The 15115-nt window shown below is 35.7% G+C and overlaps 1 protein-coding gene across 1 annotated transcript in view; it reads right to left on the reverse strand.

The window, feature by feature from the left end:
- The window catches only part of LOC126162410 (acyl-coenzyme A thioesterase 9, mitochondrial-like), a 90741-nt gene that overhangs the window by 20304 nt on the left and 55322 nt on the right, over positions 1-15115 (reverse strand). The window contains exons 7-8 of the mRNA XM_049918906.1: positions 12290-12492; positions 10668-10753 (exon numbers count right to left, since the gene is read on the reverse strand). Of these exons, the coding sequence (XP_049774863.1) occupies positions 10668-10753; positions 12290-12492 (289 nt within the window). The remainder of the gene's footprint in view (positions 1-10667; positions 10754-12289; positions 12493-15115) is intronic.

Here is a 15115-nt window from a genome sequence, read left to right on the forward strand (position 1 = left end):
AACTACTGATGTACAAACTTATAGGCCTATTTCATTGACATAAGAACTTAGTAAGTTGTTGGAAAGGCTATTTTTTGATCAAGTGGAATCATTTTTCTCTAAGCACAATATATTGAAAAGTTCTCAACACGGTTTCAGGAAGGGCAAGTCTACAATAACAGCCATACCCACATTTACTCAAGCAGTATTGAATAAACTTGATGATGGAAACCAAGTTATTGGCACCTTTCTAGACCTAGCTAAGGCTTTTGATACTGTAAATCACTCCATTCTTCTACATAAGTTAGAAACTTATGGGGTCAGAGGAGTGGCATTATATTTGTTAAGATCGTACCTTGCTGACAGGAGACAATGTGTTAAGTTGTATCATACAACTGGGGGACTTATATAAACAGTAAAATCATCTTATAAAATTCAGGGAAGTATTGTTGGGCCTTTTCTGTTCATTGCGTACATCAATGATATAATAATTCCAAAAAATGCAGACCTTGTGAATTATGCCGACGACACCTCCTTCATAAGCTGGGGCCCTACAAAACAGCTAACAGTGCAAAATAATATGAAGAACACTAGCCTCATCACAGAATATGTGACTAAAAATAAATCGGCATTAAATAAGGAAAAGACAATTCTAATGGAGTTTATGCTAAATTACAAATCAAGACAAGTGGATACTGAGCCAGAGTTATCAATTGAAACAATTGATAAACATAAATTCCTGGGTATTATAGTTTATGAACATCTTACATGGAAGGAGCACATCAGCTACATGTGTAAAAAAATCTCGTGTAATACCTACCTGCTAAAACGCCTTTCTAGCATAATAGCGTCACCAGTCTTAAGACAAATCTATTTTGGTATTATACACTCCCACCTACAATACGGTATTGAGATTTGGGGCGGGGCACCAACAGTATACATGGATAGGGCTTTTAGAGCCCAGAAGAGAGCAATTAGGATAATAGCGAATATTAGTAAACGTCAATCCTGTAAAGAATACTTCATTAAGTATAATGTACTGACAGTGTATTCATATGTTCTAAGGACTATACTGTCTGTAAAAGAAAATATGGAGCACAGTATAATAAATAGTGATATCCATAGTTATACAACAAGGAAGAAATAAAAAAGCAACCAATCATAATCCATTTTCCGCTGGAAGATTTTTTTACAACAGATTGCCAAATACCATAAAAATGTTAAAAGGAAACATATTTAAAATAAAATTAAAGCAGCTGTTAATTGCTAAATGTTTGTACTCCATCAAGGATTTTTAATGTTGTGTGTACTTTATTTCTACTACTAAACTATTATTATTGTTCATGTATGTACTGACTGACTATGTCCACGACTGTAAAAGTCATTATGGACAAATAAACCATTATTATATTAACTTCAGGAGCCTTTTTTGCACCACAAAAATTTTACCAAACACCGACATACGCAGTGGGATTCCAGAAGAGAGAATTGAGTATACTAAAGCAAAATAAACTGTTTTTAGTGTTGAGAGATCACAGATTGACTAAGAATCTGAAAACCATAGTACAGACTGCTCAATTTCTTTAGCAGCTTTTCTCTGTGAATATTCCATTGTAAGTTAGTGTCTATCCACACTTCAAGGAATTTACAGGATGTATACGCGGACAAGGAAGAAAACACCGACTTATGCAGTGGGATTCCATAAGAGAGAATTGAGTATACTAAAGCAAAATAAACTGTTTTTAGTGTTGAGAGATCACAGATTGACTAAGAATCTGAAAACCATAGTACAGACTGCTCAATTTCTTTAGCAGCTTTTCTCTGTGAATATTCCATTGTAAGTTAGTGTCTATCCACACTTCATGAAATTTACAGGATGTATACGCAGACAAGGAAGAAAAATTCCCGGATTTCCCGGTTAAAAATACACTTTCTCCAGGATGGAAACATAGTTTTTCCCTGTTAATTGACAGTATATTTTCTCTCAGAACTGTATAACTTATCAATACTTTGAATGGTTATGGTTTTATACATGGGCGTAGAATTTTGAGGCGCTTTAGAAAACGAAACACGTTTTGGAAAGATGTTTGATGTGCAGTAACATGTACGCTGCATATTTTCGTATTACGAAAGTATAAATTCGAATCCCACCCAAACACCGCATGTTACTTTCCGAAGCATTGAAATCGAGGTTGCGATGTGTATTTGTAAGCCAGTCATAGCTCATGTCACGTGATCTCGCCAGCTGATGACAGCGGATATTCAGAGCTTCGGACACGTGGTGTAGTCAGCCAATAGCAACATCACTGTTAAGTAGCGCGAACACACGAACAGGAAAAGTTAAAGGTTTACATTAATATATGTAATGTTGCTACAAGAAAAACAAAGCTTTCACATATAAAATTGGTCTCTAAGGCCAATACGCTGCAAGAGAACCTAAGCTTTCACATATAATGTTGGTCTTTTATGCACGTATTACATTTTAAGATATATCACACAAATGTGACAGTAAATTTTTTAATAACGACATAAAATTGTGATCTTTTGGGCTATAAATTCTTCCAAGTGGCTCGTCATCAAAGAGCTGATTTTTAAACAAGTCCCAGATTCCCAGTGAAGTAGGCATCGACCTGATATTAAGCTTTTCAATGTGGTTTTGGGATGTAAATTTCCTTGGGTACCAGTATTTTGTTATTTCATGTCTGGTTCTTTGTTACGGCATAATGCCATATGTACTAGAAGATGAAAACGTAAACTTGAAATGCACCGAACAGTTGAAACTAGCCAATAGTTTGAAATTAAACCCTTTGTTTCAAATACACTGAGTGCCTCAGCGGAAAAGATTAATAAAAGAACATTTCTTCAGAAAACCGATAAAAATAACTTCATTGTTCTGCATGGCAATTAATGCTTGACTGTCAGAAATGCGGAAATAAAATAAAATCTGAAACTAATAACGTATTTTGGCCTTCCATAATTATGTGAATGTATTTTAATTGACATGATAGCTCCCGGCCAAAGAAATCAATTTCGTTTTCATTTGACGTGAGTGCAGTAGACAAAGAGGAAACAGCCAAATCACTAAATGTAAACACAGGTCACATGGAGACTACCCGCTTCCCTATTATAACTCAGACTGCTCTGCGCATCAGACCCGTATCTACAATATTTCCGAACTGGGGCAATAGTAGATAGTGGCGTCCCTCGAGCGTTTGAGATAGGACATTTTATATTTAAAAAAAAATTGAATTTTCAAAAATATGATCATTTTGTAGTGCACATCTTTCTGAAGACTCTAATACATAAAACATACTTGTCGGAGGAATTGTAAGATATGTTATCTCCTCTTAAGTGTGCCAAAGTGCAGCGCCACACCTCTTCACACAGCATTCTTCTATCGCATGTCACTGTATTTCGGTCTGTGGAACTGAAACGCGTATATTTTGTACTGGATGCCATCAAACTATATTCAGGACAGTGGAAATTACAATGTCCTACGGTGCCTCTCCTGCTTCCAGTAGGCCAGTTTGACATCCTGCCCCCCCCCCCCCTTTTTTTTTTTTTTTTTTTTTTAACTCTTCAGAAAACTTGCACTCTTTATTCCCTTTTAGATAACAACCTGCTGCTTTGTGTGACATAAAATTAAGTATAGGATACATAAAACCAGTAAAGAGAAGAGACAAGCAAGACAGTACACATTTCTTCAATCCTTAGCTCCTAGAATTTTTTTCTCTCTAATCTTGCTACAGCTTTACATAGCATGCTTTCCTTTCTGCAAAAGGATCTGTTACCTCATCAAAGTTCGTCAAACGTTTTGCTACATGAAAAATCAAAATGTCGTTGTCTAATACTGAAAAAGCTGTAATTACAAATAGGCCCAAGACTGGTGTGGTTTCTCTGATTACCTATATTTTGTAACTGTCTGCGAGATAAAACAAAATAGGCCTTTATAATACTGCAGCAATTTTAACACATGACAAATAAACGAGAATGTTTTGGCAGAAATGGTCATTTTTATAACACGGCAGAATATAATCCACAAAGTACCAATATCAAATGCCTATTAGGCCTACTACAAGCATAAAGCTTTACATTAGGAAATAGTTTTACACTTCATTCATACGCTCCAGTTTCTTAAGCATGAGATTGAAAAGTAGTAGCGCAAAATTTTTATATCAATTTGGAATCGTCTTATGCTTCCATAATTTGTGTGATGTCCCCGTTTCTTCTCCTTCCTCGTTCTAACAAACAATGTTGTCATCACTAATTTTGTATCTATTCCTGCCAATGTCAAAGCTTATTCGCCGGTTAACTTCACTAACTCTGCCAGAATCACCAGTTTAGTTATCCCGCAGTTATTCTCCGGTTAGGTATTGTTACGTGTTCGTACGACGCGTTTTCCTCGCTACTTCCAGAACAGACCTTAAAGCAGCTGCTTGCTGGAGATTGTACAACTGGCCCTTGCTAGTATAGCGATGTGGCCAAAAATTTTCTGTCAAAATTACATTTTCTTGGATACACCGAGAAGATAATATGTAATCTTTCTTACCTGTTATTCCTGTTAGTCGTTTATTCGCACTCTGGTAGTCTGAATCTATGGATTCGCTGGTAATCGTAACAATGCTCATCATTCACAAACCCAATCAACCACATAATCAGACAGTGGTTGGCTTTCTTTCGTTCGGCTATACTCTGCTCAGCTTGTATAGCCCCTTTTGTCTGCAGGAAAGTTTATTTCTAAATGTGACAAGGATTCGACTGACAGAGACATCACGTACACTATGCATGCATTCACAAATCAACTGATGATTCATTCAGAAATCAACTTAGAATGTATTCAACAATGTTCAAAAACCGACAGGAAGACGTTTCAAAGTCATACGAATAATCGATAGACCAACGTGCGCTGGATACTCGGCACTTTGTGAAAAACAAGGTTTATATGAATTTGCCCCCACTCCTGATCCAGGGCTGTTGCGCAACTTGCAGCTTGGGCGCGCCAGTAAAATTTTTCCCAGTAGCACGTAGCTGCCCCCCCCACCTTTTTTTTTTTTTTTTTTTTTTTTTTTGCTGCGACTGCTTACACATCCAACAGCCACGTTTCTGTAGCCAGAAGCAGAAGAAGATACTACTAAACTGCGCATGCGCATGATCCCACTCGTAACTGCTAAAACAACGCGTGGTTGCGTAACAAAAAGTTCCGATCGCGTACGTAAACAAACACAACGGAAAAATAACGTAAAAATATTTGGAGACAGTCATGCTCGCAATATTTCGACATGCATGTCGAACTCTGCTCAAGATGGTTCGTGTATATCAGCAATTGTTAAACCAGGAGCAAAATTCGTGAATGTGGTAGAAGACATACACACAGAATGTGCCAAATTCACGGAAAAAGACTGTGTTGCGATAATCGCAGGAGCAAACGATGTTTATTGCAACGAGGCCAACACTTTCATTAAAAAGCTACTCGTATTGCTGCAGTTATTACAGCATACAAACATAATACTAACAACTGTGCCCACGAGATACGACCTGGCAGACTGGTCTTGTGTGAACAGAGAAATTCGCCTAACGAATAGTAAACTGAAACACTTTTGCACTAAGTTTACGAATGTGACACTACTGGATACAGACAGGTATGAGAGACACTGCTTCACAAAGCATGGACTACATCTAAATCAGTTTGGCAAAAATAAACTAGCAGCAGACATTGGAAAAGCTTTCCATGAAATAATAGGCCTAAACAATAACGATCATGAAAGCAGACCAGTCATAGCCCTAACTAACGAGGGAAACTAGTGAACTGGGCCAACTCTAGCAGGATTTGGTACAGTAACAAAAATCTGCAACAAGTAATTAATACACAAACGAAAGTTCACTCAAGCAGCTTTACAATTAAAGACAAACAAAAGTTAACAGTGTTTCATCAGAACATAAGAGGCCTATACTGCAAGCTGGATCAGTTCACAGCAAATATAGAAGACACAAAAGGTATAAACAGTGCCCACATTCTGTGTCTAACAGAACACCACATCACTGCTGGTATTGAAGTGGTCCCTATTCCCAACTATGTTTTGGCAACGTCTTATTGCAGGAACTATATGGACAAAGGAGGAGTAGCTGTATATGTAAAAAACAATGTCTTGTTCACGGCAATAGATGTACAAAGATTCTGCTTTGAGCTACATTTTGAAGTATGTGCTATAGAGGTGCCAGACACTGCCTCTAGATTAACAGTTGTGGCAGTTTACAGGGCACCATCTGGTAATTTTAAAGTGTTTGTTAAACAATTAGATACTCTTTTGTTGTACTTAAGTAGAAAAAATAGGGGCACGGTAGTTGTTGGGGATTTTAACATAGATTTCTTGGTTAATTCTCCCTGCAAGGTGGAGTTTGAAAATCTCATGTGCACGTACAACCTTGTTCCCGTGGTTAGCTCGCCCACCAGAACCACAACCTCTTCCAGTACTCTCATTGACAACGTTTTTGTTGATCAGAGTAAAGTCAACCATATTAATATTGAAATGGTTATAAATGGTCTGTCTGACCATGACGGACAACGAGTTACTTTCAACAGTTTGGGAATTCCTCTGAGTGACACCTCACCTAGATGGAAAACAGTAAGGAAAATAAGTGAGGAAGCTATTCAAACGTTCAGATCATGTCTTCAGCATACTGACTGGACACCTGTTTATCTAGCAGAAACTGCTAATTCAAAATACAATTTATTCACAAATGAGATAGCAGGTACCTTTGAAAGTGTATTTCCAAAAAAGTCATACAGAGTCCAACCTGCTAGGTCTGCAAAAAAAACCATGGCTCACTAAGGGCATTATAGCTTCGTGTCAGAGAAAAAGACAACTCTACATAGCATCAAAGACTTCTAACAACCCTGCTCAGCTAAAACATTATAAACTCTACTGTAAAATTCTTGCCAAAGTAATTAAAAACTCTAAAAGTATGTGTATAGCATCTGAAATTACTAATTCTGAAAATAAAATTAAAACAATCTGGAATGTGATAAAGAGAGAAAAAGGGACTGTAAACTACACCAAAGACAAAAATATTGTTTTAACTGTTGACAACTCAGAGATAACTAATAGTGAGGAAATTGCTGAAATCTTTAACCAACATTTTTTAACTGTCCCAACACAGATAGGTTGCCATGGTTCTGTAGATAAAGCTGCCTGTATAATGAAAAATAATTTTCCAGAGCCTTTCAGTCAAAAAAGTGTGCCTCCATTACTGCCAATGAAATCAAAAAAATCATACAGTCTTTGAAAATAAACATTCTGCTGGTATCGACGATATTTCAAGCAAGCTGTTGAAGGCTTGCTGTAGTGAAGTGACCGAAGTTTTGGCTCACATCTGCAACACATCCATGCAACAAGGAGTGTTTCCAGACAGAATGAAATACGCTGTTGTCAGGCCCCTGTACAAAGCAGGGGATGCTACAAATGTGTCAAACTATCGCCCTATCTCTCTATTAACAATATTTTCAAAAGTCCTAGAAAAAGCTCTGTACAACAGGCTTGTGGCACACCTTGGTGACCTGAACATCATTAACAGTCAGCAGTTTGGTTTTCAAACGGGAGTTTCAATAGATAACGCAATTTTCTCATTCACAAATGATGTTCTAGTGTCTATAAACAGAAAGAGGCTGCCAATTGGTGTCCTATGCGACCTATCAAAGGCGTTCGACTGTGTAGATCACCAGATACTCCTCAAGAAGGCCTGTCATTATGGAATTACAGGACCTGTAGGAAACTGGTTAAAATCGTACCTCGAAAATAGGAAGCAGAAGACTATTCTAGATGTTTCAGATAGTGTATCACAATATATAGTGGACTCTGAGTGGGGAATTGTGCAGCAGGGAGTGCCACAGGGATCAGTGCTTGGGCCCTTGCTGTTCCTCATATATGTTAATGACCTGCCTTTATCCATCAATAAGCAGTGTAAATTTACAATGTTCGCTGATGATACGAGCATTGTGGTGGATGATGTGTCAACTACTGACTTAGAATCTGAGGTCAATGATATCCTTAAAGAAGTTCTGGGTTGGTTTAGTATTAACTCCCTTTCAATAAACCTGAAAAAAACCAATTTTATCCAGTTCCAGACAACCCACAAAAACCCAAAAGAAATAGTTATCACACAGAATGATCAGATGATAAAGCAAGTGTACTTATCAAAATTCCTAGGCGTATACGTGGACAGTAGGCTGAACTGGGAACATCACATTCTACAAACACTAAAACGGCTGACGTCGGCAACATTTGCTTTACGAATTTTGTCACGCTTCAATGACATTACCATCTCAAAGTCAGCTTACTTTGGCTATTTTCATTCAGTCATGTGTTATGGCATCATCTTCTGGGGCAATATACCTGCCGCAAAGAAAATCCTCACAGCACAAAAAAGAGCAATAAGAATCATTTGTGGTGTACCCCCACGAACCTCATGTCGAAATCTTTTTAAACGACTTGAAATACTGACAGCAACATCTCAGTACATATATTCACTGATGTGCTTCGTAATAAATAACCCCACTCTGTATGAAACGAATTGCCTACATCATGAACATAACACCAGAAGAAAAGAGGATTTCCACTGTGAGTTAAAGAACTTGACACTTATTCAGAAAGGGGTAAAGTACGCTGGAACGAAAATTTTCAATTCCCTACCCAACAGCATCAAAAGTATAAGGAGTAGTACATCAGTATTTAAACGTAGCTTGAAAAATTATTTACTTGAGACCTCACTTTATTCACTAGAGGAATTCTTTCAGAGAAATAAGTAAAACCCAGATTGGAAAGATGATTTTAAATTTTTTGACACTGTTTACTGTTAAACTGATGTAATAATGCCCTAATGTAAAAATTCCTGTTTTTCTCATTTCCATTTTTGGGTCACTTTTAAACCCAAAGTGGGAAGTTTTGATTACTGTTCAAGGTTAAAATAGATGAAATAATGCCCTATATATGAAACTGCTATCTTCACATTTATGTTTACTAGTTTTTAAGCTAATAAGCATGACTTTTGTGCACTGTTATTAATACTATAACAATGTCTTTATTCTATGTATTTTATTATGTACATTGACACGTTCCACATCTGAGTGACTTGCTCACATGTACAGATCTATGGAACAAGTATATAAATAAATAAATAAATAAATAAATAAAAATAAATAAATAATGTTAACAGTTGTGATGTCATGCTCATCGGAGGCAATTTGTTGTTACGAAGCATTGCATAGTCTTCCTGAAGCCTTTGAAACATTTTGCTGTTGGAAGACGCTTTTATGAGCACTGTGTTTTGTTGCTGTATATGGCGCATTTCCTTTGCAATTTAAGTTTTATTTTAGTTTTTTCTCTCGTTCATGTTTTATTGCTGCAGTATTATTCTGCAGTAGCAGGATACAGTAATATCCTTTGTTAGAGTATTCGTTCTTACCAGTTAAAATTACAAAAATTTAACTGAGAACAAAAACAATGAAAAATTCCTGGAATTCAAAAAAATTCCTGGTTTTTTACCGGATGAAAAAAATTCCCGGGTTTTTCCTGGATCTCTCAGGTCGTAGACACTCAGAATTTAATCCCATTGACTTGCTCTATTGTTTCATCCTCAATTATTATGAGCCTCATGTAGGTAGGGTAGTTTTTGGAGGCACTGAAAAGCATATGAGCAGTTTGCTTTTAGCAAACAATTTCAATTCCTGCATTTGCAGAGCCCAAAGATTCAGGTAATTAATAGCAGAAACGATTACAAAGAAATACCTCTAATAGTTTTTTTTTAAATTTCCTGAGATGTATATTCTCCTACCTGCTGTACACTGTGAGCAAGTTAAGAGGTTTTCCATGGGAATAAGAAACACAAAACAAGAACATAAGATCCATATGGGACTTCTTTCTAATGTCTTGTACTGTCATTGTGAATATCACAGTACATTTAGATCTGACTTTTGTTATTAACTTTGAATATAGGAATGTGTAAATATATTGAAAATACATATGCTGAGACCATTTAAAAGACACCTACAAGATGCCAGATTTTAAGTATATGCTTTAGTTTTAATTGATACTGGAGTTTCATGGGCGGAACACATAAAACAGAATGAGTTAACCTAACCACACCATATTTAGCGAAAGGGCTGAGTGAAGAATAAACAACCACCATGTGCCCCCTCGCCCCCACCCACACCTCCCAGCCACACACACACACACACACACACACACACACACACACACACAGAGAGAGAGAGAGAGAGAGAGAGAGAGAGATATGATGATGATGATCTGGTGGTGTCCCACGACATACTCACATGCAATATTTCAAATAAAAATAACATTAACATTTGTCAAAATATAAGACTGTAAAACTGTTAAATCTTCCTATATAATAGGTAGTGGTTATACAAAGTGCCTGAGACTGAATGACCCTTTCTTACATATCTATACTAAGGATAAATTACTTAATACATATAACTGCCAACAACTTCTAAAATATATGAGACAATGCAACTAACTGTCAACGACAGAATGCTTGTGTAATTCCAATTGAAGATTCCAGTAATGAATATATAAATAAAGAGCACCATTAAAATCATTACATCAAAATTATATCTTGTGTGTGTAATACCAAAATAATGTTGAACAGTAAATCATAATTATGATGTTACATACCTGTACAAATAACCAGCAGTCCAAGAGAGTTCTAAAGCCTGTCGCATAAGAAAGCCCCCAAAAACCTTGTTGTGCAGGTTACGGTCCTAGAAAATGTGCATCATTTCACACATTTCAGTCATTGTATGCACCAATAAACATTGTGGAGAATAAGGAAAAAAACAACTCTTTAAAAGTCTTTTATATGATAAATGTACCTATCTTGAGCAGATATGACAAATTGTGTTGCGATCACCAGAATCAATTAACTATTGTGTAGAGTAGAGAGAAGAATGGAAGAATAGAGCTTAGAATTTCATCAGTGATGGGTCCACTAGAGGTGGAAAACATGTCAAGATTGGAATATAAAGTAAAAAAGTACAACATTCCATTCTTGAGTGTTGCTCATATCATGATATCCAGAAGGGCAAGTGAATGTAACTGTCCACACAGCTCATGACACACTCTGCTGTTTGTACATTTTTAATATATGACAAGAAGCATTTGATCACATACTGCAAAGAGTTAAGGCACGTAGTCAGGCTAACATACAGTTTTGAAAATTAGATTGGAGTCTCCTGTTATCATAACACAATTGTTGTAGTAATTCAAAGACTGGTGGTTCAAACCCAACAGGTCAAGGGAAATTTTTTCGATATTTGCCATATTAACTTTTGATAACATTCATTAATGTGAATCATTCTTAGCTCTCAAATTGTTCCAATAATACATGAAACAATGTTAATCATTCTCAGAATGTAACTACTGATATCATAAAATGTTCATCACTATCTCTACTGTTATGAAGTCTTTTCTGTTCCAAACTTCTGTCTTATTTCATCATCTCCATATGTTTCAATATCTAAAGAATAATAAATAAGCTCTTTTTTAGACTGGGAAAATAGAAAAAACTTAATTTTTGAATGTGCTTAATACAAAAACAAAAAGACTTGCTGTTTCTTGAACTTGGAAAAAAAGTGAACATAAAGATAAGAAGAATGATTACAAAATGTGAGATAAGTTGTGAAAGAGAACTTTGACAAAACAACTTTTGCATAAACATAGGCATACAACACAAATGCACACAAAATAAATCTAAATATGAGTAGAAAATGTATACTACTCATCACTAAAAGAGTCAAGGTTGTGAAACACGCTTGACAGGCGACATTCTTGCAATGTAGTATTTATTTAAGGTGGGAACATACTGACTAAAAAGGACTTGCAATACGGCGGCCGAACTTCCCCGCATGGGGCCACCTGGCCAACAATGCCATACGATCATTTCATTCACTGACTAAGAGTGTTATTCAAAAATAAGAGTGAAAAGACTGACTCATGCTTTAGGTTAGAACAAAATTCTTACAAATATTAGTACCTAATTATTGTGACAATTGCCATGAGCGGTTTTATAAATCCTGGACATTTAGTTGGAGAGCCTTTGTGGAATTGAAGCAATATGAGAAGTTGTTTCTGCTTGCTCTAAATTAAATAAAGTCTTATACAAAACAGAGCAATAACACATGCAGAAACTATCAGTAAAACTTGATGAAAAGACAAATGAGTTTGGAAAGACAGCAGTAAAACCATTAATGACATAGCACACCTTTAAGTTACTTGTAACTATGAATATACATACTTACTTCGGGGTGACTAAAAACAATATTGCTGAGTTGTGCATCTTCCATCCATAAGCTCCTGGGAGGCAGAATTCTTTTGTGGAACGACATTCTATGTAGATCAATTGTTTTCAGGAAAAGGTCATGGATTAATCTCTGCTCATTAACATCTGGTGTCATTTTGAAAAGTGATTCCTGCTGTACTTTTACACGTCGTTTCTTCCTTACTGAAACACATGTCATAAACAAAAATGATTCTTTTACTCTGCAACAATGTTATAAACACATAACAGAGGACTCTGTAGATGTTTAAAGTGTTGTTCCATATTAAATTAAATATAGCACTAATGACAGAGTTCTCACTGAAAATTAATGAGACATTTGAGAGAAAGCAGATGTACATAACTTGCTTTTCCAAACATTTCTTCCTTGTTTACACTGAGTATTAGTACATCTGTCTGCACTTATCTTCCTTCAGCATTTATAAATAATGACAGGTGACTGCATTCAGCAGGCAGCTGGAAAGTTTTACATCAAAATGCATGAGGTGCAATGCAAATGGAATATAGTAACAAGTAATGCCCATGTGTACTTGATGTTTTTTACAGCAGCCAATGAAGTTATTATCGACTGAGAACTTGCCTACATCGCAAAAGGACTGAATATGGCTTACTACACTGCTTATTAGAAACTAAGATGCAAGGATAAATACCGCTTGCTCCATTTTTATTTTCTGCCTGCCTTAGGTTTTTACCTTTTCTATCTTTCATTCCTGTTCTAGCTTTTCAGCTCTTGCTCTTCTTCTACTGAAAGTATAAAGACATGTGTGAAAGTTAACCAGAGAATGAGCAAGAGCTTGAAAGCTAGTGGAAATATTGTTTTCTGTTGCAGATTTCTATGCACAACACATCAATCAGTCATAGGTAAATGGTTTGCCTTTCCTTTCTTTGATGTATTATTCCACCCAGAAACATCAATTGTAGTTTATAATTTTAGGTGTTCTTAATTGGAGACTCAATATTTGTGATGACTTTAATATTGTCTTCCTGTGGGGGAGTGCATACCAAGGACATCTATAATTGTTGACATCCATTTTTTGCTTAGGCCTAACACTAAGCTCCCAAAAAAGGTTGAAAATCACACTGCAACACAAGATAATGATAAATTGTTCTCAGAACCAAATACTTTTAGTTAATTAGCTGTAAATGTGAAAGTAAATGGTTTATCTAACTACAGTGGTCAAATATTCTGAATAAAACATGTAAAACAGGTAGCCAAAGATCATAAGATAAAAATATTGTGAAATGAAATCATGACCAACACATTCCAGTCTGTAACTAAGAGTTCAAACTCTTGACATCAGTATTACAAATTTCCTTTGTCTGTTATCAAATAAGTAAAACACGCAAAAAAATATAACATGAAGAATTAAGTAAAAACAATCTGGGAATTACTATACCAGGGAAAGGAAACAGTGTTGTGAGTGTTACTGATTTTGCAGACAATCTGTGACAGAAGTTATGATTAACAGAAATCACTGGCCACCAAATTCTATCATTACATCTTCACAATGACAAAAAAATGGCATCTGTTAACAGACAACTAAATACAGATATAGTAGTTATATACCATCAACAGTTTATTCCATTAATAAACATTAATAAAAAAATAAAAGAATACAGCGTCTAATAATGTTATAAAATTAATTTTGTTGCAAATTGTAGTGATTCTTTTAGTTGTAGTGGTGTTGAAGTCAGAGAGTGAAAATCTTGTACTGACTTTGTAGCAAACTTTTATCCTGTCTTTGTAATTAGTCAACAATTCTAGGCATGTTTCCTGATAAACTTAAAAATGGGTTAGTGATGCTCTCATATAAAAAGAGAGATCTCCCGTTAGTGACCCCTTTTACTTACTACAGTCTCTTCAAATTGTGTTGAGATAATAGCACAACATATCAACTGCCTCTCATATTGAACCTGATTGTTGGGTATATTCTATGAACTAGCCAACAGCTTTGCTTGTGTAAGGTATAAAATTCTACTACAGAAACTGAAGTTATGGCTTTCCCTTTACCTGTTTTACCACCATAATGGAAATCAGATGGTCACATGGATAAACTGCACTATACTAATAAAATTAACCTCAGAATAGGGAAACCATGAGATCCAGAATGTTTAATACTGGGTGTGCTCCTTTTCTAACCTACATAAATGATATTCTGGTGATTATAAGAGGGCTGTTCAAAAACTGAAATGTTTTCTGATTATGCAAGCATACTAATTAATTATCCAAACTGAACTGTAACAGACACAGTACATATATAGATGACAAGGCCCACTCATGGCTCACAATAGACAGAAATATTACAAGTGATGTAGGAAAAGTAGCAGTTTATTTAAATGGCTGTTTTTCTTCTAATATATGAGGTAATCTAATAGTAATTACCATAATTATCAGTGTGAGTAGATTAGTAATAGCCATAATTTGTTGTCTGTATACTTTAGAGATTTAGACAGCAGTTGTTGCTGCTGCTTGTTAATGTATAATTTGACTTGTTCCACATCCCTGACAGCTCTTGTTCATGATGGGATTTACAGAACATGATATGTGAATTAAACAGATGAGTGACTTTAATACCACAAAGACTCATGTATACAATTTAAAGAAAAATATAGCATGCTGGGACCTCAAAGAGGTAGTAGTGACCATACACTAAATGATACACTATGTTTAGAAGTTCCTATAATCCAAGTGTGCAACAATATAAATTTGATACTACACATATAGTTAAACTGATTAAGAAACTCAGCAAAGTGTGAGCTTGTCTTTTATGCTTATATTCCCTATTCT

Source organism: Schistocerca cancellata, chromosome 2 (genome assembly GCF_023864275.1).
Source record: "Schistocerca cancellata isolate TAMUIC-IGC-003103 chromosome 2, iqSchCanc2.1, whole genome shotgun sequence".
NCBI classification, from domain to species: domain Eukaryota; kingdom Metazoa; phylum Arthropoda; class Insecta; order Orthoptera; family Acrididae; genus Schistocerca; species Schistocerca cancellata.